This window comes from Moschus berezovskii, chromosome 24, assembly GCF_049115385.1.
Source record: "Moschus berezovskii isolate FMDL1 chromosome 24, NW_MosBer_1.0, whole genome shotgun sequence".
Lineage (NCBI taxonomy): Eukaryota > Metazoa > Chordata > Mammalia > Artiodactyla > Moschidae > Moschus > Moschus berezovskii.
In genome coordinates this window covers 9,500,815-9,528,323 of record NC_142483.1, presented here as the reverse complement: position 1 = coordinate 9,528,323, position 27,509 = coordinate 9,500,815, and the positions used below count along the sequence as shown (strand labels likewise).

Sequence of the window (27,509 nt, the reverse complement as noted above, 5' to 3'; positions counted from 1 at the left end):
GTTCATTGCTAGTTTGCAGAAATACACTTGATTTTTAAAAATATTTATTTATTTTTATTTTTGGCTGTGCTGGGTCTTTGTTGCTGCTCAAAGGCTTTTTCTAGTCATGGTGAGTGAGGTCTAGTCTCTAGTTGCAGTGCGTGGGCTTCTCATTGCAATGACTTCTCTCGTGGAGTACAGGCTCAAGGGCACTTGGACTTTAGTAGTTGCAGCACATGAGCTCAGTAGTTGTGGCGCATGGGCTTAGTTGCCTTGTGGCATGTGGGATCTTTCCAGATCAGGGATAGAACCAGTGTCTCTTGCATTGGCAAGCAGATTCTTAAACACTGGACCACCAGGGAAGTCTGAAATCCAATTGATTTTTGTATGTTAATTTTGTATCTTGTGAACTTTCCTGAACACTTTTATTAATTCTAGATTTTTTTTTTTTTGTAGATTCTTTGGGCTTTCCTATGTAGATAATCTTGTTATTTGCAAACAGGAACAGTTTTATTTCTTCATTTCTGAACTGTTTACCTTTTATATCCTTATTTCACTGGCTAGAACTTCTAGTACCATGTTGAATAAGACTGATGAGAATGGGTATTTTTGCCTTGTTCCCAATCTTATGGGGAAGTATTCAGTATCTCACCATTAAATATAATCTCAGGAAAGCCCAGGTGGCTCAGTGGGAAAGAATCCTCCTGCCAGTACAAGACATGCAGATGTAGTTTTGGAGTGGGTTGCCGTGCCCTCCTCCAGAGCATCTTCCAGCCCAGGGATCAAACCCAGGTCTCCCGCATTGTTAGATGCTCTTTGTCAATTTGAGAAGGTTACCATCTCTTCCTCTTTTTCTGAGAGTTTTATGGATATTGACTTTTGTCAAATGTTTTTTCTTCCTTTATTAATGTGATCGTGTGATTTTTCTCCTAAACTCTTAATATAGTGAATTACTTCATTGATTTTTGAACACTGAACCAATTCTTCATTACTGGAATACACCCCCCAACCTGGTATATGATTCTCTTTATATATTGCTGAGTTCTATTTTCATGTATAGTCATGAGAGATATTAGTCTGTCATTTTTTTTCTGTATTGTCTTTGTCTGGTTTTGATACCGGAGTAAAACTAGCTTCATAAAATGAATTAGGAATTGTTCCCTCTTCTACTGTATAAAATATGTGTTGATTTTTCTGTAAACATTTGGTAGAATTGGTAGAATTTTATGGTGAAATCATATAGGCTTGAGATTTGGGGGAAGAAATTTTTAAATTATGAATTCAGCTTTCTTAAAGTTACAGGCCTATTCAAATTACTTATTTCATATTGGGAAAATTGTGATAGCTTTTGTTTTTTTATCTAAGTTGTCAAATATGTGTGTGTAAAGTTGTTTGTAGTACTCCTTTATTGTCTTTTTTATGTCTACAGGGTCTGTGGTATTATCTTGTTTTATTCCTGGTATTAGTAATCTGTGACTTCTCTTTCTTTTTTCTTTGTCAGACTCACTAGAGGTTTGTCAGTTTTTATTGATCTTTTAAAAAAAGATTTTTCTTTCTTTTTTTTTTCAGCTGTGTAGCGCAGCTTGTAGGATCTCAGTTCCTCGACCAGGGATTGAAACCAGGCCATGGCAGTGAAAGCCCATAATCCTAACCACTAGGCCAACAGGGAACTCCCCTCTGATTCTCTTTATTATTTTTCTGTTTTAAGTTCCATCGGTTTCTGCTTCTGTTTTTATGATCTCCTTCCTTTTGCTTGTTTTTGGGTTTAGTTTGCTTTTCTTTTCTCTCTCTCTTTTAAGCTTTTGAAGTTCAAGCTTAGAATATTGGTTTGAAGTCTTTCCTCTCTTCTGAAGTGTGCAGTCGGTGCTATAAACTTGTCTCTCAGCACTGCTTTAGCTATGTCCCACAAACTCCAATATATTTCAATTTTCAGTCAGTTGAGTGTGTTTTCTAGTTTCCTTTGGGACTTCCTTTTTGAATTGCTTTGAAGAGTGTTCAGTTTCCAAGTGTTGGAGATTATTGATTTCCAGTTTGAGTCCATTGTGATTGAAGAACATATTCTGTATTATTTACATTCTTTTAAATTTCTTGAGGTTTGTTTTATGGCCTTGGATATGGTTTATCTTGGTCTGTGTGCCACGGGCATTTAAAAATAATGTGTGTGCTGCTGTTGTTTGGTGGCATAATCTATAAATGTCGATTATATCCTGTTGGTTGATAGTGTTGAGTTCTTTATCCTTGATGATTTTCTGTCTAATTGTTCTGTTTGTTGATAGAGGAATTCGAAATCTCCAGCTGTTACTGTGAGTTTGCTTCTTCTTTCAATTCTATTAGTGTCCCTTCACAGTTTGCAGTTTTTTTGTTTAATGTATGTATACACACTTAGTGTAGAAGGCAATGGCAACCCACTCCAGTACTCTTGCCTGGAAAATCCCATGGATGGGAGAGCCTGGTAGGCTGCGGTCCATGGGGTCGCTAAGGGTCAGACACGACTGAGCGACTTCACTTTCACTTTTCACTTTCATGCATTGAAGAAGGAAATGGCAACCCACTCCAGTGTTCTTGCCTGGAGAATCCCAGTTTGATTGACTGGTGGGCTGCCGTCTATGGGGTCACACAGAGTCGGACATGACTGAAGCGATGCAGCAGCAGTAGCAGCATACACACTTAGAATTGCTATGTCTTCTTGGTGGATTGGCCCTTTAATCACTGTGTAAATGTTCTTCATATTACCATTATATAATATTCCATATTTTTGCTTACTGTGTTCTTCCTGATGTTCCAGAGTTCCTTCTTTTATAGTTTCTTTTCTGTTTAAAGAACTTCCTTTAGCCATTCTTTTGGGATATATCTGTGAATGACAGAGTCTTTTAGTTTTCTCTCATCTAAGAATGCCTGATTTTCCCTTTATTCCTGAAGAATATTTTCACTTGACAGGATTCTGGGATGACAGTTCTTTTCGTTCAGCTCCTGAAAAATACTGTGTCACTCCTTTTTACCCTCTCCGGTTTCTCCTGTCATTCTAAATATTTCAGTGTTGTTTTTCTTTAGTTGCTAAGTCATGTCCAACTCTTTGTGACCCCATGGACTACAAGGCTTCCCTGTCCTTCACCATCCCCCAGAGTTTGTTCAAACTCATGTCCACTGAGTCAGTGATGCTATCCAAACATCTCCTCCTCTGTCGCCCCCTTCTGCCCCTATCTTCAATCTTTCCCAGCATCAGGGTCTTTTTTCAGTGAGTTGGCTCTCCACATCAGGTGGCCAAAGTATTGGAGCTTCAGCGTCAGTCCTTCCAGTGAATATTCAGGACTGCTTTCCTTTAGGATTGACTGGTTTGATATTCTTGCAGTCCAAGGGGCTCTCAAGAGTTTTCTCCAACACCGCAATTCAAAAGCATCAGTTCGTCAGTGCTCAGTCTTCTTTATAGTCCAACTCTCACATCCATACATGACCACTGGATAAACCATAGCCTTGACTAGACCAACCTTTGTTGGCAAAGTAATGTCTCCGCTTTTTTAATATGCTGTCTAGGTTGGTCATAACCTTCCAAGGAGTAAGTGTCTTTTAATTTTATAGCTGCAATCAGCATCCGCAGTGATTTTGGAGCCAAAAAAAATAAAGTCTGACACTGTTTCCACTCTTTCTCCATCTATTTCCCATGAAATTTTGGGACTGGATGCCATGATCTTAGTTTTCTGAATGTTGAGCTTTAAGCCAACTTTTTCACTCTCCTCTTTCACTTTCATCAAGTGGCTCTTTAGTTCCTCTTCACTTTCTGTCATAAGGGTGGTGTCATCTGCATTTCTGAGGTTTTTGATATTTGGCAATCTTGATTCCAGCTTGTACTTCTTCCAGCCCAGTGTTTCTCATGATGTACTCTGCATATAAGTTAAATAAGTAGGGTGACAATATACAGCCTTGACGCACTCCTTTTCCTGGCCTGTTGTTCCGTGTCCAATTCTAACTGTTGCTTCTTGACCTGCATACAGGTTTCTCAAGAGGCAGGTCAGGTGGTCTGGTATTGCCATATCTAGAATTTTCCTCAGTTTATTGTGATCCACACAGCCAAAGGCTTTGGCATAGTCAGTAAAGCAGAAGTAGACATTTTTTCTGGAATTCTCGTGCTTTTTTGATGATCCAGCGGATGTTGGCAATTTGATCTCTGGTTTCTCTGCCTTTTCTAAAACCAGCTTGAACATCTGGAAGTTCATGGTTCATGTATTATTGAAGCCTGGTGTGGAGAATTTTGAGCATGACTCTACTAGCATGTGAGATGAGTGCAATTGTGCGGTAGTTTGAGCATTCTTTGGCATTGCCTTTCTTTGGGATTGGCATGAAAACTGACCTTTTCCAGTCCTGTGGCCACTGCTGAGTTTTCCAAATTTACTGGCATACTGAGTGCAGCACTTTCACACCATCATCTTTTAGGACTTGAAATAGCTCAACTGGAATTCCATCACCTCCACTAGCTTTGTTTGTAGTGATGCTTCCTAAGGTCCACTTGACTTCACATACCAGGATGTCTGGCTCTAGGTGAGTGATCACACCATCTTGATTATCTGGGTCATGAAGATCTTTTTGTATAGTTCTTCTGTGTATTCTTGCCACCTCTTCTTAATATCTTCTGCCTCTGTTAGGTTAATACAATTTCTGTCCTTTATTGTGTCCATCTTTGCATGAAATGTTCCCTTGGTATCTCTAATTTTCTTGAAGAGATCTCTAGTCTTACCCATTCTGTTTTCCTCTATTTCTTTGCATTGATCGCTGAGGAAGGCTTTCTTATCTCTCCTTGCTATTCTTTGGAACTCTGCATTCAGATGCTTATATCTTTCCTTTTCTCCTTTCCTTTTCAGTTCTCTTCTTTTCACAGCTATTTGTAAGGTCTCCTCAGACAGCCATTTTGCTCTTTTGCATTTCTTTTTCTTGGGGATGGTCTTGATCCCTGTCTCCTGTACAATGTCACGAACCTCCATCCGTAGTTCATCAGGCACTCTATCAGATCTAGTCCCTTGAATCTATTTGTCACTTCCACTGTATAATTGTTAGGGATTTGATTTAGGTCATACCTGAGTAGTCTAGTGGTTTCTTCAATTTAAGTCTGAATTTGGCAATAAGGAGGTCATGATCTGAGCCATAGTCAGCTCCTGGTCTTGTTTTTGCTGACTGTATAGAGCTTCTCCATCTTTGGCCACAAAGAATATAATCAATCTGATTTCGGTGTTGATCACCTAGTGATGTCCACGTGTAGAGTCTGCTCTTGTGTTGTTGGAAGAGGGTGTTTGCTATGACCAGTGCGTTCTCTTGGCAGAACTCTATTAGCCTTTGCCCTGCTTCATTCCATACTCCAATGCCAAACTTGCCTGTTACTCCAGGTGTTTCTTGACTTCCTACTTTTGCATTCCAGCCCCCTATAATGAAAAGGACATTTTTTGGGGGGTGTTAGTTCTAGAAGGTCTTGTAGGTCTTCATAGAACCATTCAACTTCAGCTTCTTCATCATTACTGGTCGGGGCATAGGCTTGGATTACCATGATATTGAATGGTTTGCCTTGGAAACAAACAGAGATCATTCTGTTGTTTTTGAGGTTGCATCCAAGTACTGCATTTCGGACTCTTTTGCTGACTATGAGGGCTACTCCATTTCTTCTAAGGGATTCCTGCCCACAGTAGTAGGTATAATGGTCATTTGAGTTAAATTAACCCATTCCAGTCCATTTTAGTTCGCTGATTTCCTAAAATGTTAACGTTCACTCTTGCCATCTCCTGTTTGACCACTTCCGATTTGCCTTGATTCTTGGACCTAACATTCCAGATTCCTATGCAATATTGCTCTTTACAGCATCGAACCTTGCTTCCATCACCAGTCACATCCACAATTGGGTGTTGTTTTTGCTTTGGCTCCGTCTCTTCATTGTTTCTGGAGTTATTTCTCCACTGATCTCCAGTAGCATATTGGGCACCTACCGACCTGGGGAGTTCATCTTTCAGTGTCCTGTCATTTTGCCTTTTCATGCTGTTCATGGGGTTCTCAAGGCAAGAACACTGAAGTGGTTTGCCATTCCCTTCTCCAGTGGACCACATTTTGTCAGAACTCTCCACCATGACCCGTCCGTCTTTGGTGGCCCTACACGGCATGGCTCATAGTTTCATTGAGTTAGACAAGGCTGTGGTCCATGTGATCACATGTTAGTTTTCTTGTGATTGTGGTTTTCAGTCTGTCTGCCCTCTGATGGAGAAGGATAAGAGGCTTATGGAAGCTTCCTGATGGGAGAGACTGACTAAAGGGGAAACTGGGTCTTGTTCTGATGGGTGGGGCCATGCTCAGTAAATCTTTAATCCAATTTTCTGTTGATGGATGGAGCTATGTTCCCTCCCTGCTATTTGGCAGATTCTTGAACTCCGAAGAATTGATGCTTTTGAACTGTGGTGTTGAAGTCTCTTGAGAGTCCCTTGGACTGCACGGAGATCCAACCAGTCCATTCTAAAGGAGATCAGTCCTGGGTGTTTATTGGAAGGACTGATGCTAAAGCTGAAACTCCAATACTTTGGTCACCTCATGCAAAGAGTTGACTCATTGGAAAAGACTCTGATGCTGGGAGGGATTGAGGGCAGGAGGAGAAGGGGACAACAGAGGATGAGATGGCTGATGGCTTCACCGACTTGATGGAGGTGAGTTAGAATGAACTCTGGGAGTTGGTGATGGACAGGGAGGCTTGGCGTGCTGCAGTTCATGGGGTTGCAAACAGTCAGACACAACTGAGCGACTGAACTGAACTGAAGGTGGATTCTTTACCAGCTGAGCTGTCAGGGAAGCTATGTTTATGTTTTGCCAAATTTGGGGAGTTTTCAACAGTTCCTTCTTTGAGTACTTTTTCAGTCTTACCCTCTTTTCTCCTCTTCTGGGACTGTGAGGACACAAATATTAAGATTTTCTGATATAGCCCCATGGGGTTATAGTCCCTGAGATTCTGTTTACTTTGTTTCAGTTTGTTTTGTGTCTTGTTCAGATTGGATATTTTCCAGTGTTTTGTCTTCTAATGCTGGGTGGTTGTTTTTTTTTTTCCTATCTCTCCCCTATATTCTGCTGTTGAGCGAGCCATCCACTGAGTTTTTTATTTTGGCTGCTTTTCAGTTCTAAACTTCCATTTGGTTCTTCCTCATATCTTCTATTTCTGTGCTAAGATTTTCTTTCTTTGCTGTGGCTTTCTAATGTTTTGAATCTATTTCAAGCATATTCATGATTCATCATTGAAGGATTTTTACAATGCCTGCTCTAAAATGTTTGTCAAAGAATTCGTACATCTCTGTCATCTTGGTGTTGGCCTCTACTGCTTCTTTTTTCTTTCAGTTTGAGATCTTCCTGGTTTAGGATATGATGCGCGATTTCCAGTTGGAACCCGGATATTTGCATATTTTATTGAGATTTTGGATCCTATATAAACTTCCTGTTTCTGTTGGCTTTCTCTGACACCACACCAGTAGGAAGCGAGGGCTGCTGCTTTGTTACTGCCAAGTGAGTACAAGTGCAGGGGCCCCACTTGCCCTCTGTTGACACTTGCGGGTGGGGCACTTCTTTTTACTGTTGGGTGGGTGTGGGAGTTGTAGTGACTCCACTGACAACACAGGACAGGAGAGCCCTGGTTACAGCTGTCAGGGATGAAAGTCCTCATTCCCTCCTTGGTCTTCTCTGACTCCACCCAGGCAGGGTACCTCGTTACAACCCTGCAAAGGAGGAAGTGCGGGCTCCCCACATGGTCTTTGCTCGTGTGGGTGAGGGTGAGGCTACAGTTTTTTCTATGATGTATGGCTGGAGTAGAGTGTTTTTTGTCTAAAGATATACTGTCTTTTTAGGCTATTCCTTTTCTGATCCTTTGTCTAGGGAATGCAGGCTTTCATTGGGCCTTCTTTTTGGTCTGTGCCTGTTGGCATTCCTGGATCACCAATATCTTCTGCCTCAAATCTGAGATATGTCAAATGAGAATATACAGGGAACTCACCATGATGTCATTGCTCAAGGCGGAAAGTCCTTAGTGAGTCTGCTTGTTAGCGCTTTTATTTTTCTTTGGTATTTAGCAGGAAGAATAAAGACTTGCTAGAAGTCTGTATATTGATTTTGAGTTAGTGAATGTTTATTTTCAGTAGCCTTGTCCATTAGCCTCTTCCATCATGGCTTCTTCCTTTTCTTTTATGCCTGAAGTCCTTTTCTTTTATTTTTTTGATTAATTAATTTAGTTAGTTTTGGCTGTGCTAGTCTTCATTGCTGCTCAAGGGCTTTCTCTAGTTGTATGGTTTCTCTTGCTGCAGATCACAGGCTCTAGGCACCTGGGCTTCAGTAATTTTGGCCCATGGGCCCAGTTGCTCCGTGGCACGTGGGGTTTTAGTTCCCAGACCGGGGATTGAACGTGTATCTCCCACATTGGCAGGTGCACTCTCAACCATTGGACCACCAGGGAAGTCCCCCTGATTTCTGCTCCTAGATGAGACAGTCTGTGTGCACTCCTCCACTCTGCTGGGTGGCTACTTTGTACCTCTCTTCTCTTCTAAGACCCCCACCCTCTCAGCAGATGACCTGACTTTCTACTTCACAGAGAAAACTGAAACCACCAGAAGAGAACTTTTCCAGATGCCCTCCACTCCTGCACTGGCACCTGACTACATCTGTGGCTGTCTGGCCTGTTTCCACCAAGAATGGCCCGTGCTCCTGCTCCTGTTTGATCCCACCTCCTAACCCCTCCTGCCCATTCAGAGACCTTGTTTCAGCAGTTCTTCTTTCTCTCCTTCAGCATCAGTTTTTGCTTTCCAGTAGATTGTTCTCTTTGGCAATAAAAGCATGAACCTGCTTCTATGTTCACCTTAAAAATACAGACTTCTCTCTTTTACCTTCCACTTCCATTTCTGGGCTTCCTATCTTTGCTCTGTGCATGTTCGTGCACAGGTGCTTAGTCACTCAGTCATGTCTGACTCTTTGTGACCCCATGGACTGTAGCCCGCCAGGCTTATCTGCATGGGATTCTTCAGGCAAGAATACTGGAGTGGATTGCCATTTCCTCCTCCAGGGCACCTTCCTGACCCAGGGATCAAACCTGAATCTCTGTGTCTCCTGCATTGCAGGCAGATTCTTTACCTTTCATCTGGGAAGCTCCATCTTTATGCCCTCTTACATTAAAACTCTTTGGAAAAGTTTTTCATTTTTGTTGTTTTTTTCCCTACTCATTTGTGTCCAGTACCTCTTCTCTAATAGTTAAACATACATCAGACTGGCTTTTGCCTCACAATGCTAACAAAACTACTTTTATCAAGGTCACTAGTGACTTTTACACTAAGTCCAGTGTTCAGTTCTTGGACCTGGACATTGACCCATCTTGATTCATCAACAGAATTGGACTCAACTGGTCCCCTACTCTTCCTTGAAGAGCTATCTTCACTTGGCTTCTCTCCTGATTTTCTACCTACTTGGCAGCTGCTTCTCTATGTCCTTTGTTGATTCATCATCTTCTCAATCTCTTGATGTCCATGTGCATGAGACTCAGTGTTATTATACTCATCTCACTGATGATTTCTTCTTGTCTCATGACTTTTAGACACAACCTGTATGATGATGATTTTCCAATTTGTATCACCAGCTCAAATTTTTCCTGCACTCTGGACTAGTTCATCCAACATTCCCACTGGACACTAATAGGCACCTCAAAGTTACCATGTGCAAAGCTGAATCCCTGGTTTTCCTCAGTACTTGCTTCACTTACAGCCTTCTACAGCTCTGTTGGGGGCAATGCCACTCTCTAGTTGTTCAGTCCTAAACCCCCAGAGTCCTCCTAGATTCCTTTTTGTCTCACTGTACATATCCCGTTTGTTGAACAGTTAAGCTGGCTTTTCAGTTCAGTTCAGTCGCTCAGTCGTGTTCGACTCTTTGAGACCCCATGAATCACAGCACGCCAGGCCTCCCTGGCGTTCAAACTCATGTCCATCTAGTCGGTGATGCCATCCAGCCATCTCATTCTCTGTCATCCCCGTCTCCTCCTGCCCCTAATCCCTCCCAGCATCAGAGTCTTTTCCAGTGAGTCAGCTCGTCGCATGAGGTGGCCAAAGTATTGGAGTTTCAGCTTCAGCATCAGTCCTTCCAATGAACACCCAGGATTGATCTCCTTTAGAATGGACTGGTTGGATCTCTGTGCAGTCCAAGGGACTCTCAAGAGTCTTCTCCAGCACCACAGTTCAAAAGCATCAATTCTTCGGCGATCAGCCTTCTTCACAGTCCAACTCTCATATCCATACATGACCACAGGAAAAACCATAGCCTTGACTCTGTATCCCAAATCTACTCCTTCCCACCACCTCCATTGTAAACCGCATGGCTCCAGGTCACCTTCATCACTGTGCTGGATGATATAAGGTTCTCCTCACTTGTTTCCCTGTTTATAGTCTATACCGTACGTAACAGTGAGAGGATTCTGTTTCTGTGTCAATTCCATGCTCCGTCCCCTTTGTCCGTACAGGTCACCGTGAGTCAACTCTAGTATCCTCTGATAACATGGGCCTCCCTGCCGTTCCTCAGACATACCAGGTTCACCTGTGGCAGGATCATCTGTGGAAGTTATATTTTGTTTTAAAAGCCATTGATACTCGACTGACATTGTCTTACATTTATTACTTTTAGAGAAGCTGACATCTTCCTGATTGAAAACTTTTCCTAACCAGAACTGTTGTTGTTGTTCTTCAGTTGCTAAGTCATATCTTACTCTTTTGAGACCCCATGGACTGTAGCCTTCAAGGCTCCTCTGTCCGTGGAGTTTTCCAGGCAAGAATACTCGAGTGGGTTGCTCTTTTCTTCTCCAGGGGATCTTCCTGACCCAGGGGTCACACTGCGTCTCCTGCATTGGCAGCTGGATTCTTTACTAGTCCGCCACCATGGAAGCCCAACAAAACGCTTACTCTCTTTTTATTCACCTCTTTTATATCCCTTGGAAAGGTTTTAGAGTTTTATTTACGCCAATCCTATGGCTTGATGCACATATATTTTGTTATTTTGAATGAGATTCTTTTCCATTATTCTTCAACTGGTTGTTCTTGGTATGTACAAAAATTGTCGGATTTATATATTTATTTTGTAAGCATTTCTCCTTGGGAATTCTTAAATCTGATCTCCCTTTCCAACTTTAATTACTCTTTGGTTGATGCCCTCATATGTTTGGATTCCTCTTGACTCTGTACTTGCTTTGGATCCTGTACAGGCTCTTTTTCTCTCAGATCTTTTCTGGAATACCTCCTGCTTGCCCTCAGGCTCTTGGCTCTTGGGGACAATGAACACATTTTCAATAGGTTTCCCATATTTTTCTACATTTGCTTCTTTTTGTCCCCCTTCTCTACAAGGATGGTGTTTTAAAAAATTAGTGCACATTTAATTTTCTTAATTAATTAAGAGACTGGGACAGAGGGCCTCTCCTTGGCCCTCCCCTGGCTCTGCACAGGACCTCTGTCCAAGCACTTAGAGCTCTGCATACAATTTCCAGTTCACCTTCTCTCAACCAAGCTTCATGATCATTTAGAGCTTGGAATGGATTTAGTATTCCATGGATATTTGTTGAAGGAATAAGTAAATGACTGAAATATTTGTCTAGTCCTTTCTGGAACTTCCCACTACCTTTATTGGGGATAAAAGTATTTGGGGATTTATTTTTCAACTTACTTTTCAATTCTTCTGCTGTTTTTTTATTTTTTCCTAATCAATGTGTATTTATTTTGTCATATTTTCACCTAGTCTTATTTCATAGTGACTTCCACCAATATTATACGTTCTAAACAGCCAGAGGTGAAATTTGATAGTGAAGTCTTTCATTGATCTAATGCATAATGACCACTGGCACACTCACTATGGAATCTTCTGTAGCCTGCTGAGTCTGTTGACTTGGATGTTGCTCTTGTTGACTTGATGATTCTTTCCTCCGTCTCAGATTCAGGCTTCTTCAGGGGAGACCAAGTACACTGGTCCTTTGGACTGTGCGAAGAAGCTATACAAGGAGGCTGGGATCCGAGGGATCTACAAGGGAACTGTACTCACGCTCATGAGAGGTAACCTTTGAGCCCCCCGCCTGTGGTGGATTTGCCACAGGGAGGTCTTGCCTGGATCTCTGGATTAGCCTTGGCACCATACATGCCACAGCCCTGACAGGGCTGGCACAGTGTGTCCTGGTTTTAGGCCATTTCACCTCTGGCCAGCATGGACACGCATGACAATGGGGGGACCTTCCATCCTTCTGGTAGGCTGGCCCTCAAGGGTGGGAATCATGACAGTGGCAGTAGCAAGTAGATGGAAATCATGGCTGGAGGGATGAGTGGGAAAAAAGAATAATATAGGAGGCTTCCTTGGTGGTCTAGTGGTTAAGACTCCAAGCTTCCAATGTAGGGGGCATAGGTTTGATCCCTGGTACCATGTGGTGCAGCCAGGGGAAAAAAAAAATGACTTAGTAACAGCAGAGCTCTATTTGGCTTGAGAAGCATGTCCTACTGGGGTGGTGACAGAGGTGGCAGAGAGAGCCCTGAGATGGCAGCTTGGAGGAAGGCCGGATGTTAGCTCCAGTTCAGACTGCTTGGAGTGGGCATGTTAGTGGGGACCACTCAGAGGGCCTCTGAAAGTGAAATAATGTCATGCTTGTTTGTGCTCACTGACACCAGTCCTGGCCCCAGAGCCACCTCTGATCACTGCAGATAGGAAGTGCTGCTGAGGAACTTCTCAGGAAACTTCAAGGGTCCACTGCCAAGGTTGGCTCTCCTAAGATCAAGAAATCTGTGAGGATTTTCTGTCATTTATTTTACATCTTTCTTGCCACTAACAGATGTTCCAGCCAGTGGCATGTATTTCATGACATATGAGTGGCTGAAAAATATCTTCACTCCAGAGGGAAAGAGGTGAGGAGAACAGAAGAGCTTAGAAGCCACTTTCCCTCATTACCGGTAGGTTGCCCTTTCCCATTAGTGGGTCTGAAGGCAGAAATGGGACCTGCTTCTGTGTCCATGTCTGCTTTCCTCTTGAGCCTGCTGAGCCCCAGCTAATACCAATACCTCTTACTCTGTGCCTCACCCAGTGGAGCAAGGGTTTGAAACAAGTACAGAAACCTCCTCCACAGAGTGGCAGCTACCTTGTCACAGGAGTCTTGGACCACCTCTCTCCAGCCAGTTCCTCCCTCTGTGGCCGCCAGGTCTGCACAGAGGGGATGATCTGAATGCCACTCTCACAGCCTTTGTGTGACCAGCGTTGTGTTTGGTGTTCTGCAGCGTCAATGAGCTCAGCGTGCCTCGGATCCTCGTGGCTGGGGGTTTTGCAGGGATCTTCAACTGGGCTGTGGCAATCCCCCCAGACGTGCTCAAGTCCCGCTTCCAGACTGGTTAGTAGGGGAGAAGAGGGGTGGATGGGGTTGGAGTGGGCCCCAAAACTGGCTGCCCCTGGGGTATGGAACTCTTAAGGTCTTAGGCACTCTCCCTCTCGACAGTAGCTCTCAGCGAGTGTCTGGCCAGCATTCTCCCATGTAGTCATTTGTGTCCTGAGAATGTGAGACTCATTTTCTTGTCAGCCTAAACATAAAGTAACTGAGAGGAAGGACTCCACTAGATGGGACACAGGTTCAATCCCTGGTGAGGGAATGAAGATCCACATGCTACGCAATGCGACCAAAAAAAAGTAAGAGAAGAAGTCACATCAGCCTTCCTTCCCCCACATGAGCGGAAGGACTGTTTCATTGTTCATTCTTTTCCCCGTTCCCTCGGCACTAGTATAATCCAGACATTGGTTTGTCCCAAGGTGAACTGTGTTGTCTGTGGACCGGTCCTGGGTGACCCCTACAGTAGCCTCTTCCTGGTGCTGTGGCCCTGCAGGAAGACTTGACTACAAAATTGTCCCCATGTAGGTCACCATGGTTAGGTCAGGAAGCTTCCTGAAACCTTAACGGTTGGGTTCTGCCCACAGCGCCTCCTGGGAAATATCCTAATGGTTTCAGAGATGTGCTGAGGGAGCTGATCCGGGATGAAGGCATCACATCCTTGTACAAGGGCTTCAATGCAGTGATGATCCGAGCCTTCCCAGCCAACGCGGTGAGTGACTGGCGGGGGCTATGCTTTTTCCATCTGGGGCTCAGAGCAGAGTGAAGGTGGTCCGACTTTTGCTTGCTTCTGAGATTGACCTGGGGGCTCAGTTTTTCTGGAGTCCCACCCTTAGCCAGAGCCTCCTTATTTGCCCCCTTTCCTAAACCTGTAAGATGAATTACCTTGTGATTCTCCAAGGCGAGGAGCTTTGACTTCCTGGCCTGGCCATCAGAAGTGGCCAGTTGTGGGACATTCATTTTCTTTCCCTATTAGGAATGAGAAGGCACAGCTTGATTCCATGACTTCGGGGGGAGTAAGATTAGGAAGGGGTTTTGGTCCTGACAGGGCCAGCTGAGCACAATGCTGGGGGTCTTTGTGAGTAGTCACAACTCCTATTGACTTTTCTCTTCCTTCCAACCCCTTCTCAGGCCTGTTTCCTGGGCTTTGAAGTTGCCATGAAGTTCCTTAACTGGGTCGTGCCCAACTTGTGAGGCTGAAGGCTGCTCCAGGCTTCAGGATGCCAGCTGTCATCCAGGAGGAACAGTGGGCAGGACTGGGAGGTCCTGAGGTGTGAGGAGAGGGGGATGGTGGGATGGGAGCTCTGTGCATGGACCTGTTGAGACCATTGTCTTAATCACACCCTCTACCTGGTGTAATTTGCCATTTTGCAACTTGAATCCTCTCTTGTCAATTTAAGGGATCTCATGAGGACTTGGAGGTGGAGTAAATAGCTTCTAGACCACATACCACCTGTGGCCAGGGTGCTGTCTGCCAGTTGACTACTGGCCCTCCTACACTCAGAATACTCATCGAGAAAGAGGGACTGTCAGCCTCTCACTGGAGACACTCTGCATGTTTTCAGCCAGCTGACTAGGATCTGGGGCCTTCCTCGATCCCCAGCCAGGAACACCCACCAGGGTATCCTCTAATCCTGGCCTTCACAGCTCCAGGTCCACATGGGAATGTGGACCTGAGGCCCGCATCTGTCTGTCCAAGCAGACTGAGCAAATGTGCCTAGGGGTAGAGAGCCTGTTAACACTCGGGTTTTGTTTTGTTTTTTTAATGCATGCAAGTAACCAGAATTAAAACTAGAGTAGCCTAATTTCCCAGGAGTCGGTGGAAAGCTTTCCCTCCTACACAGTGAGGAGAGTTTTGAATAGACCATCCCAGCCTGCTAGGATAAGTGAGAAAATGAGAAAGTCCAGGGTGTAGGAAGACTCTTTTTGCATACTCTTTTCTCATGAGAGCACCCGGTTTGAACAGGAAATAATAAATATTGTTTCTAATTTTCGCATTGTGTGAGATTTTTTTCTTTCGATTCTGGGTCATTTCAGCAAGCAGCCAGGGGCCTCGGTGGAGGCTGTTAGGCATCCAGCAGCCTTCCCTGGATGGGATTCAGGCAGCAATTTCAGCAAGAGAAAGAGGAAGAAGTCTTGGCCCACCCAGCCTTCCCTGACTGCCCCGGCCCCAGCTCCCAGAGGGTCAGATTGGTGGGGTGGGATAAGGCAACCTGACTGGTAACTGTTCCCATAGCACTTGGGAGTCACTGTATGATCTGATGTCTAGATGATGATGACCGGGTGCAGCCAGGGGAGATGAGGGAGTCAGAGTGGAGAGTGACACACTAGTCCATCCTTAGCTGGGGGAGGGAGAGGCTACCAGAGCTGGGCTTCTCTGGCTTTGTCCCATCTGGCAGTCGTACTTCCGCTGGCACTTCCCGCCTCACTGCAGTTGCACAGAGATCCTTGGACTTTGGCTTCAGAGCTATCACTCAGTAAATGGGTGAGAGGGGAAGGGACCCACCCCCATCTGGGCGTGGGTGTGGCCAATTTGCCCAGAAGCGGAAGATTTGGGGGTTTAAGGAAGAAACCTTTATTCCTGGGAAGATATTTCTAGATGATGGTAAAGTTAAAAAAAAATAACTGCTTCAAGGATGAAAATTGTTTGCTCTCTTCGCTTTCCTGTCTCATGCTGCAGGATAACTTTGTTTAATCTCTCACTGATGGGGAGATGGCTTCCAAGGTGTCTCTTGGAGCTTTTCTCGGCACTGCTCAGTCCTGAGACAGTCCTGAGACCTCAACCTTTTCCTAGGAGCCGTGGGAGTGTGTTTGCATTCTAGCTAAATGCCAGCCATTCCCATGGCTCAGGATCACTTTTACAGTCCCCTGCTTCTGAATAATTTGCCCTTTGAAACAGCTTCCATTTGAAAGTGGAATATTTTGATTCTTTGATGCTAGTGCTGGTGGATTCTTTTACTCCTCTGGGGATTCAAGAGATATGAAGTCAAAAAAGGGAAGCCCCTGGAGGCATATGTGTGAAGGGAGCAGAGCAGATGGTGAGTAACCCCCTTCTGGCTGGCACTTCCTGTTTATGATGCACTTTGAAATGCCATGTGTTCCTGATATATCTCTTCTTTCCTTGATGGGGGGGTAAGGGTGGGGGAGAGATTGGGGCCACCTTAAGGAATTTCTTAGACTGCTACAGACAGCGTTAAGTAGAAGCCAGTTAACGGTTAAAACAACCATCCAGTGAGAACAGCCTTATCCAAGCACAAAGAGGAGTATAACTGGGTCAAAGGTAAAGGACAGAGGGGAGGTTGTTCCAACCTCAGCCTGTCTGAAGCAATAGCAGCACCATTTCTGCTGTAAGGTCATAGCATCTCTACCCACAGTGCTTTCACCACAGTTCTTTTAGGCTAGAGCCCCCTATTCCTTTCTAACCTCTTCAGGGATTCATTCTCATCTTTTTACGCCATGTAACTCAGTGTTTGGGCTTCCGTAGTAGCTCAGTGGTAGAGAATCCGCTTGCCAATGCAGGAGATGCACATTTGATCTCTGGGTTGGGAAGATCCCCTGGAGAAGGAAATGGCAACCCACTCCAGTATTCTTGCCTGGGAAATCCCATGAACAGAGGAGCCTGGCGGGCTACAGTCCATGGGGTCGCAAAGAGTCAGACACAACCACTCAACAACAGCAACAAACTCAGTGTTTAATGGGTAGGGATTTATACCTCCACTTTCAGATGTGGAAGCCAAAGCTCAGATAGGGTAAACTGATCTACCAAGATCATTGCCAAATGGATATCAGAGTGTGGCTGACAGAGTGGTGTCTCAGTGTCCACAGGCCTGAAGAAAGGCTTGTGACATTATCAGCAGTCCTGGGATTCCTTGACCCAAACTCCAAGAGCCTGCCTGTACTGCAGGATCAAAGCCTGGGCAGCTGGCCTGAGTCAGGCCAGGGATGGCACACAGAGTCCCAGCAGACGCAAGGAAGGTCAAGGGCTCCCCGAGGCTCCTTTTTTCTACCTTCTTTGCTCTAGTTGGCATGCAGGCCTGTGGCTCTCCAGCCAGGGCTCTCCTTTGTTTCCCAGGTTCTGTCCTTGCTCTGAGATGTCTCAGAGGCAGACCCTAGGTCCACTGTACAGACTGACACTTTCTTGGGACAGTGTCCGGGGCGGAGCGGGGGAGTGGTGGTCATAAATGGCTCACAAGTGCAGAAATACGCAGCCCAAGAATTAACTGCTCCCTTGAGCATGGATGCTTATTAAAATAACTGGACCAAAGGCAGTGGCTTCATGGGGGAGGCACTATGGATGCCTGGGTGAGGGCAGAAGAAACAGTGCACTTCCTCACTCCCCTCTGGCCACTGGAGGCTCATGGACACTTCTGATGCAAAACAGAAACAGGTGGTGGTAGCTACTAACTATGCAGGGAGACTGGGCCAGGGGACTGGCATGTAGAGTGGGTCAGATGAACAACAAGTCCCAGGAGATGGGTGGGGGTTGGGCTAGGCTTAGAGAAGCAGCCCCTTGGGGCAGAGGAGAGGGAGGTGTTCCTGCTGGGGGTGAGTCCCCCAGAGCAGGTGGAGGGCATCAGAGGGCAGACAGTGAGTTAACCAGGAGGTCTGGGCCAAGAGCAGGGTGTCCTCCAGAAAAGTCTAGGGGACTATGAGCATCTCCCTTCTTCCTGGAAAGAGTCGGAAAAAAAAGCCTTTTAAATCATGAACCTGTCAAGAGCACAGGAAATAACTGTTCCATTGGAAATAGCAGTTGGTACCCTACCCATGTTCATTATCACCAGACTCACTGCTCTTAGACTAGACAGGTGCCCCACTTGAGTGAGCATAGTTGTAAACAATTCTGAGAACTGGCCCCATGGTGTCCATGTCTATTCTGAGGTTGGTGGTGTGGCAGCCTGTGCAAAATGATGACTACCTTCTGGGTGGTGAGTCTATCTGGGTTGAGTAGAGCATCTCGCAGGACTCTGGGGGCCTCCTCTTCTATCTACCATGGTCTCTGTATTTCTCTTGCTTTTGAGGGTCTCTGCTTTTGACCTTTCCCACCCACCATTACTGGCTGTTGGCAGCTGTTTTCCAGTTACTGGCTGCCTGTGGGTTCAGTTGCCATGGTAACCCCCAGTGGTGCCGGTGGACAGGCTTGAATGAAGACAGTCCTAGAAGGGTGAAGATTGAAGATGTGGGGCTTGGGCCTCTCATATTCTCTCTTGTTCCAAGGCCCTGTTCTTTTGCCAGCTCAGCTGGGCCCTCATGAAGGCCCTGGGAACTCCCTTTGCTATTGAAGGGTTTCCCCAAAGGGGCAGAGATGGATCCTTGCTCTGAAGACCAGGTGCAAGGGGAAAAGAGTCAAGCTGGACCTGGAGGCTGGCTCTCCATCCTTCCTCTGAAACTGGTCTTTGGAGACAGGTGAGGAGCAGCTATGCAGTTCCCAATTTCTGTGGTCCTCATTTCCTCCAGGTCTGAGGATACCTTTGAATGCCATGTTTGCTGGCTGGCTGGCTGGCTGGCCAAGCTAGGGTATCTGAGACTAAGCCAGGAGGACCAACCTCCTTCAAGCAGAGGCTGAGAGGGGGTCATTGGAATGACTAGGAGAACCTGCCCACAGTTCTGTCATCAGTCCTGGAGTAGCTTCCTCCTACCCTGTTTGCAACTGAAGTTGGAGTCCTAATTGTACAGCTGCCTTTCCCCCTTTCAAATGTATAAAACCTGACAAGTGGACAAACTAGAGAGTGGAGTTGTGCATTTGCCTTTCTAAAAGGTTAGTGGTAGGATTTCTTGAAGTGGGTCAGATCCCCAGGTGTGGCAGGGCAGTGGGAGTCCCACCCTGGTTTCCTGAGTATGGGCTGACTCCTGGAAAACTTGGAAGGGTCAGTCTACACAAGAGCAGAGAAGAGTTAAGGAACCCTGCTTCTCCAGCTTCTCATTGCCCCGTCCTTACTGAAGTCTTTATATTCTGAGATCAGACACATTGCTTTGAATCAAAGGATCCTAGTTCTGAGACTGAGGTCAGGAGAGCAGTCTCACTGGCTCTTCTTGCTGTGTGAAAATTATTCATTTATTTAGTAAATCTTTTGCAAGACTGTGCGATACGGACCCCAACAGGGAATGAGCTGGACACTACCCCTCGCCTAACAAAGTTGATGGTTCAGGACTTCTCCCAGGAGTCAAGAAACTTGTCCAGGGAGACATTGCTCTTTGGAATCACAGACTTACCTGGCCTGGGGCCTGGGTGGCTTCTGCACCAGTGGGGATCAGGTATTCCTGCTTCTAGATGCTCAGTTCCCAGCAGCACTGAGCTCCTGGATGTGTGCCAAGACAAAATGAGAGGTCCTCGTGAGGATTTAATTAATACTGGGTAATTACCAGGCAGAGCTTAACCATCCCAAATACCTTTCAGATTCCCAAGGCTATATCTAGTCACTTTCTGACTTGACCCAGCAGAGAGACAGAGGATACTGTCCCATGCTTACTGGGACTTTGGTCAGCACCTGGGCTGCGTTATGGACACATTGGGAAGGTTTCCACTTTTTTATCTTCCTTTCCAATCTGCTGTAGGTGAAGGTGCAGCTTGGGAAATAGCATGGCCTCTCCAGTTTGCCTAGGCCCCTTCCTAGGGACAAAGGATACAGTGCCTTGCCATCTGCTCAAACACCATCAAGCAATGCTGGCCCAGGGTCCAGGGCAGAGTATATAGAGAGAACGGGTGTGCAGACCTAGTCCTGGGAATCCTGATGGGAATCCTCAAGCAGAGAAACAGGCACAGTGGTTGTTCCTGCCCTAGGCGTTATTCCCTTTTCTCAAGGAACATATTTCAGACTCATTCTTCCAGATTTATCTACCTGTGGCTCCCAAATTATTATATCATCGAAACTCCTACTGCCTACAAGGCCTTCTTTCTTTGACATCTCGCAGACCCTCCTGCCAGACTTCGGAGGGTCCTATGGTCATGCCACCATGCCACCCAACAGTCAGGGTGGTTGTGACTTTCCCAGGTCTTTAATCTTGTTGTCCTCTATGCCCACATGGCTTTCCTCTGGCTCTTCCTGTGGTTAGATCCTGCCCAGGCCTCGGAGTCAGCTTGAATGTCACCCCCTAAAGAGGGTCCCCTGTTCTCCACCATATCTGGACGGATACCATTTGAGATGGTAAGGTGGCATTCTTGCCTCTGGCTCTCAGCTAGGTCCGTGGTACCCAGTAAGGGTGGGCAGATGGTTGGATCTTAGCGTGTGCTGAAAGAAGAAATGAAAGATAAGAGGCACTAACACTCCGCTTAGCAGGTAGACCTCTCACCCTCGCGCCTGGACTGAAGATCTCCCGGGTAGCGGGGCGAGCAGACGGCCCCTTGGCGCAAGCGCACTGAGGGCCGGCGCTCGGTGGGAGCGCGCACGCCCGCGGCCGCGTGCGTCACAACCTGGGCTCCCGCCCCGCCCGTCCCGCTCGCCCGCTCGTCGGTGCCCGCGGCGGCGGCGGCGGCTGCCCAGTGACAGCGGCGGCGGCACCAGGCCGGCCGGAGTAGCGTAGGGTGGTGGGGCCCGGAGAAACACACCCGGCCGAAGGGCGGCGTGGCGCGAGGAAGACCCCACCGCGAGGAAGGAGACCTCGCGGGCGCCGGGCGAGAGGCCGGCGTGAGGGAGCGCCCGCCTAAGCGGTGGCCGCCGGCGGCCCGGTCCCGCCTGCCGCCGCCGGCATGAGCCACATTCAGATCCCGCCTGGGCTCACGGAGCTGCTGCAGGGCTACACCGTGGAGGTGCTGCGGCAGCGGCCACCAGACCTCGTCGACTTCGCGGTGGACTACTTCACCCGCCTGCGCGAGGCCCGCTCCAGAGCCTCCACCCCGCCCGCCGCCCCTCCTTCCGGCTCCCAGGATTTGGATCCCGGCGCTGGCCTGGTCGCCGACGCGGTGGCGGACAGCGAGTCGGAGGACGAAGAGGACTTGGACGGTAGGCGGCGGGCTGGGCGGGGGTTCGCGGTGCGGGGACCGAGGGAGCGGTGCCGGGGGGCGGGGGTCTCTCGAGATCCGAGACGGGTTGCGAGGGGCCAGGCCCGCCACCCTGGGCCGGGACCTTGTAGTCCGCGAGGGGAGTTCGTCCCGGTTCCCCGAGCCGCCGGCGTGAGCCCCGCGCGCGCCACTTCCAAATTGAGCTCGGCGATCCTGCCAGCCCCGGAAAGCAGCGAGCGAGTTGTCAGATTCAGCTCGAGGGAAACGTGCGCGCTTTCGGCCCGCGTGCTGGCGCGGGGCCGGAGGGGCGTGGAGCCCACGGCCGCCTCACCTCGGCTGGTGAAGCTTCGCCCGGTTTCGTTGCGAAGACAAGAACGTTCGCCTACACCGACTCGGGTTTCCTAACCAGGACGGTAACTTGGGAAAGAACTCATATTGTGAAAAGTTATCGTGCAAAACTTTAAGCGTAGACAGAAATAGAAAAGGTGACCTGAACTCCTTATATGCCGTCACCCACGTTACACAGTTGAAATATGTCACAAATGTTTCATCTATACTTTTTTTTTTCTCCTTTGCTGAAGTATTTTAAAGCAAGTCCCAGCATGTCACCTTCTTTCAGTCTTGGGTACTTCAGTATGCATTTCTTCATGTGGACCCAGGGGGGATATTTGTATAAAGATATATATAATTTGCCTAAAATGATTGGATCAAATGTGGTGAGGGTCAACAATACATTTTTTTCTCATATGTGGTGCAGGAAAGAAGACTAGTAACACCTCTGTATCTGATTTAAGCAAGATTGTCAAAAAGGAATTCAGTTTTCCTTGATGGCTTCAACATAGGCTTTGTCAGTTTAATGATAGAATTACCCTAGTTTTGAACAGCCAGAATTTAACAAAACAGTGAAAACATTTGAGAGACAAAGTTAGAGACTTAGTGTTTACTAGCTCACACTGAAAAAAACCCCAACAACCTAGTTTTGAGTTGAATCCACATTTAAGTTAGGCTGGCAGGGAATTAATTATTGGTCATTGCTATTGGAGGTTTTAAGTTTCAGTGCTATGGACAACTTCCCTTAGTTTATTCACGGTAAGAATGGAAATTGTTTGTCGGTGTTACGCTGGCTTTAATACACATTAAATTATGGGGTTTTCACCTTAAACCTGGAAATCAGAAATTATTTCAGAAATCCCTGCCACAGAATTGCTTTGTGGTCTAAGACAAGCCATGGAACTTGTCTCATTTCAGATTTGCTTATCTTTAAAATAGGGCTAGTGACCACAATGTCCCAGGAATAAATGTGTTTTTAAAAGATTTATTTCAGAAGTGACTTCTGCATTTATTTCACTGTCATAACATGGACAGGGAGGCCTGGCGTGCTGTGATTCATGGGGTCACGGAGAGTCGGACACGACTGAGCGACTGAACTGAACAATAAATCACAAAGTTGTAACTTGCTTTGCAACAATCTTTATTTACCCAAAACGTTATTATTTTAGCTATTAGTCCCAAGTGAGTAAAACAGAATTTCCAAGTTTTGTGTCATGTCTTCATTTTTTGTTCATTTTTAAATATCTTTTTCAAAGTTGAATTGACTTAAATCTTTGTAACCCTGTGCTTTATTTTACTGGTATTTAATTTTTTTGTTTATATCTCTTCAGTGGCTGTGCTAAGTATAATTATAGAAGTCAACACAAGGTGAACTTCTATTTACAGATAATAGACTAAAAATACACTGCACACAGTGAGATACCACTTCATACCCATGCGGTTGGCTATTACGGAAAAAAAAAAAAAAAAGACAACAGAAGAGCAAGTGTTGGTAAGGATGTAGTGAATTTGGAACTCTTGCTTACTGCAGGTGGCAATGTAAAATGTCCTGGCTGCTGTGGAAAACTGTTTGACTTTTCCTCAAAAAGTTAAATGTAGAATTACTGTGTGATCAAGCAATCCCACTATGTATATACCCGCAAAAAACTGAAAGCACGGAGTCAAAAAGATACTTGTATGCTGGTGTTCATTGCTTCATTATTCACAATAGCCAAAAGATAGCCCAAGGGTTCTATAGACAGACGAATGGATAAATGTGGTATATATACAAAATGTGGTATATATGTACAATGGCACACTATTCATCCTTAAAAAGGAATGAAATTCTGATGTATACTACAGCATGGATGATTTTTTTTTTCAACAACATTTCATATTTATTACTGAGTTTCATAGACTGATAGGAAACAAGGAACATCAGGAGCCAAGTATTACAGTAGTGATGTTCTCGCTGTGATTTGGCTGGTTAAAAAGGTGGTCTTAACATGTGTGCCACTTTTTATGTGAGGCTTCTTATAGACCCAGCTTGGTTCTTCTCCAGTGTCTTCTCTGGGAATTGTACCTGATCTTATTGCCAGTTTTCATTCAAATCCATTGAAGAATGGAACGATTCTGCTTTTGTTTCTTGGCCAGGAATCGCTTGATCCTGAAAGTCTTGTGATACGTCATGGTGAGGAGAGAACTCAGCCACACTTAAGACGGCGGAGAAGAGAAAAGAGGAGGAGCATGGATGATTCTTGATGACATTATGCTAGTGTGATATGCTAGACACAAAAGGACAAATATTGTATAAGTCCATTTATATGAGGTACCTGGAATAGGCACATTCATGGAGACAGCAGAATAGAGGTTACTAGGAGCCGGGGAGAGTGGACAGTGGGGAGTTAATGTTTAATGAGGGCAGAGTTTCTGTTTGGAATGATGACAAAGTTCTGAGATTGGATGGGGTGATGGTTGCACAACTTTGCGAACGTACTTAATGCCATGAATTGTACACTTAAATGGTTGAAATGGTTAATTTTGTGTTATGCAGAAAACATATGTTTTCGAAAAGATAAGAGAATTACTAGGATGACCAAAAAGTTCATTCAGGCTTTTCTGTAACATCATACAGAACACATTGCATATCCAGTGATTAAGAACATTAGGATAATAAGGCCACAGTACTTAAAATTAGAAACAGGGTATATAGTATTAGAACCATAATATATCAGAGAGACTTTACTTAGTAGGGCTTCCTTGATAGCTCAGTTGGTAAAGAATCTCCTTGCAATGTCAGTTGGTAAGGAATCCGCCTGCAATGCAGGAGACCCCTGTTTGATTCCTGGGTCGGGATGATTCGCTGGAGAAGGGATAGGCTACCCACTCCAGTGTTCCTGGGCTTCCCTAGTGGCTCAGCTGGTGAAGAATCCACCTGCAGTGCTGGAGACCTGGATTCGATCCCTGGGTTGGGAAGATCCCCCTGGACAAGGGGAAGGCTACCCAGTCCAGTATTCTGGCCTAGAAAATTCCATGGACTGTATAGTCCATGGGGCTGCAAAGAGTCGGACACGATTGAGTGACTTTCACTTTCACTTTACTTAGTAAGGTCCTGAATGGCTAACCACCAATTCAGTTTATAAAACTGTATGCCACTAGAAACACTCCAAAAGCTTCATTAATTGTTGCTGGTTTAGTTTAACAACAGTTTGATATCAAACAACACATCAAATATGAAGTATTAGAATGAGTATTTCATTCTTGGAAAAGCCTGAAGAGTTCACTGTATTGACTTATTAATAAGTTACTCTGACTGCATCCTCATAAGAACAATAACTTGGCATCTAGACTTGATTCACTTCTATAATTACAGTAAAACATTAATATTTGTGGGTCTCAGCATTTTTTTCTGTTTTGGTTTATGGAGACAATCCATATACCACATAATTAATCCATTTAAAGTGTATAGTTCATTGGTTTACTGTATCTACAGATATGTACAACTGTTACCACAGTCAGTTTTAGAACATTTTTATCACCCTCCAAAAGACACCCCGTACACTTTAGCCATCACCTGCCCATATCCCTATTCGCCTCAGTTTTAGGCAATTACTGATTTCCTTTCTGTCTCTATGAATGCGCCTATCCTGGCCAATTAATTTAAATGGAATCATAAAATATATGGTCTTTGTGTTTCTGGCTTCTTTCACTTAGCATAATGTTTTCAAAATTCATCAATATTATAGCATATATTAGTGCTTCATTCCTTTTTATTGCTGAATTCTGTTCCATTGTATGAATCTACCACATTTTATTTATCCGTTCAGCAGTCGATGGGCACTTAGGTTGTTTCCACTTTTTTATTATTACAAATAATGCTGTTGTGTTATACACAGTAGCAGAATTATTGCACCATATGGTAACTCTTATACTTCATATTTTGAGGAACTAATTGTTTTCCAAAAGTGGCTGTGCCATTTTACGTTTTCTAACCAGCAGTGTATTGAGGGTTCTGATTCCTCCCCATCCTTGTCAACACTTTTTATCTTTTTTATTATAGCCAACCTAGTGGGTAGGAAGTAGTAGTTACCTCATTGTAGCTTTGCTTTGCAGTTTCCTAATGATATTGAGCATCCTTTCCATGTATATGTTGGTCATTTATATATCTTTGAAGAAATGTCTATTCAGGTCCTTAGTCCAGTTTTTAAAATTGAAAAAAAAAAAATTGGTTTGTCTTTTTATTGTTAAGTTCTAAGAGTTCTTTGTATATTTTAAACAAGTCCTTTATCAGATATATGACTAAAATATATGTTCTGCATTTAGCAGGTTGTTGTTTTACTTTTTTGATATTGTCTTTTGAAGCACAAGATTTTAATTTTTACTAAGTCCGGTGTATCATCTTCTTTTGTTGTTTGTGCCTTAGGTATCTTATTTAAGAAGCCATTGTGAGACCCAAGATCATGAAGATTAACCTCTCTGTTTTCTTGTATGAGTTTTACAGTTTTAGCTTTACATTTAGGTTGTACTACTTTGGGTTGTTTTTTTTTTGGCCTCGCAACGTAGGAGATCTTAGTTCCCCAAGCAGGGATCGAACCTGTGCCCCGTGCAGTGGAAGTGTGGAATCTTAAACACTGGACTGCCAGGGATGTCGCTAGGTTGTAGTACATTTTTGTTATTTTTTTGTTTAAGAAGTAAGGTACTTCATTCTTTTATATGTGGTTTTTCCAGCACCACTTTTTTTTTTTTTTTAGTATTTATTTATTTGGCAACACCAGGTTTTGGTGGCACCATGTTGCAACTTAGTTGAGGCATGTGGGGTCCAGTACCCTGTTCAGGGATTGAACCTAGGCCCACTGCGTTAGGAGCACAGTCTTAGTCACTGCACCACCAGGAAAGTCCCCAGAACCACTTATTAAAAAGACTATTCTTTCCCCATTTAATTGTCTTGGTACTCTTGTTGAAAATCAGTTGACTGTAAATGCGAGAGTCTGTTTTGAACTCTCAGTTCTATTCCATTGATCTGTATATCTGACTGTGTGCCACTCCTGCATTCTTTGACTACTGTAGATTTGTAGTAGTTTTGGAATCAGGAAATGTGAATTTTCCAACTTTGTTCTTTTTCAGAGTTGTTTTTCCTATTTGCATTTCCATATGAATTGTAGGATTAACTTGTCAATTTCTGCAACAAGGCCAACTGGGATTTTGACAGAAATTGCTTTGAATTTGTAGATTAATTTGGCAAGTATTGCCTTTTAACAATGTTAAGTCTTCAGATCTGTGAATATAGAACGTCTTTTCACTTATTTAGATCTATAATTTCTAAATTAAAGAACCACAAGTGTCTTGTAGTTTTTAGAATACAGAGTTTTCACTTCTTTTATTAAATTTATTCCTAAGTAATTTATTTCTCGTGAAGTGATTATAAATGAAATTGTTTTCTTAATTTTATTTTCAGATTGATCATTACAGATGTATAGAAATACAGTTAATTTTTAAGCTATTGACCTTGTATCTTGCAGTCTTGCTGAACTTGTTTATTCTCTTGTTTTTTAATGGATTCCTTAGGATATTTCCCCAGCATTTTTTATTGCACAATATATACCACATAACAATCGGAGTTGGTTTAAATTGCCTTATTGGAACTTTTTTGAGACTTGCTTAATAATAATAATATTTCTACAGTTCACATATCTGGGTCTCTCAGGAGGATTTTGACATAGTTGACCCAACCGAAACGTTCTCCCTCCTTGGCATTGGTGTCTTTATTCCCCTGTGTCTTGACTCTCACCTCTGTCCTTTAAATGTCTGTCAATGATTCCCTGAATTTGGTTTGTTTTACCGTTTCACCCTCAGTGACATTTCTCTTCCTAAGCATTGAACCTGCCTTGAACATGAACCTTCAGAATCAAAACT

The 27,509-nt window shown here is 44.7% G+C and overlaps 2 protein-coding genes, 1 long non-coding RNA gene and 1 pseudogene across 3 annotated transcripts in view; 2 read left to right on the top strand and 2 right to left on the bottom strand.

The window, feature by feature from the left end:
- The window catches only part of SLC25A20 (solute carrier family 25 member 20), a 35,899-nt gene extending 20,555 nt beyond the window's left edge, over window positions 1-15,344 (top strand). The window contains exons 5-9 of the mRNA XM_055413778.2: window positions 11,930-12,047; window positions 12,812-12,884; window positions 13,251-13,360; window positions 13,939-14,063; window positions 14,483-15,344. Of these exons, the coding sequence (XP_055269753.1) occupies window positions 11,930-12,047; window positions 12,812-12,884; window positions 13,251-13,360; window positions 13,939-14,063; window positions 14,483-14,545 (489 nt within the window). The 3' untranslated portion in view covers window positions 14,546-15,344. The remainder of the gene's footprint in view (window positions 1-11,929; window positions 12,048-12,811; window positions 12,885-13,250; window positions 13,361-13,938; window positions 14,064-14,482) is intronic.
- A 1,553-nt stretch (window positions 15,345-16,897) lies between these two features.
- On the bottom strand, window positions 16,898-20,678 carry LOC129547819 (uncharacterized). The gene is made up of 3 exons (XR_008684146.2): window positions 20,483-20,678; window positions 19,562-19,647; window positions 16,898-18,018 (listed from the first exon to the last, which is right to left on the bottom strand). It is a non-coding gene; the product is annotated as an uncharacterized LOC129547819 (long non-coding RNA).
- Window positions 20,679-20,742: 64 nt separating this feature from the next.
- Window positions 20,743-27,509, top strand: part of PRKAR2A (protein kinase cAMP-dependent type II regulatory subunit alpha) — a 66,937-nt gene continuing 60,170 nt past the window's right edge. Inside the window, exon 1 of the mRNA XM_055413777.2 lies at window positions 20,743-21,288. Coding sequence (XP_055269752.1) covers window positions 21,036-21,288 — 253 coding nt within the window. The 5' untranslated portion in view covers window positions 20,743-21,035. The remainder of the gene's footprint in view (window positions 21,289-27,509) is intronic.
- On the bottom strand, window positions 23,631-23,786 carry LOC148773984 (large ribosomal subunit protein eL39-like; annotated as a pseudogene).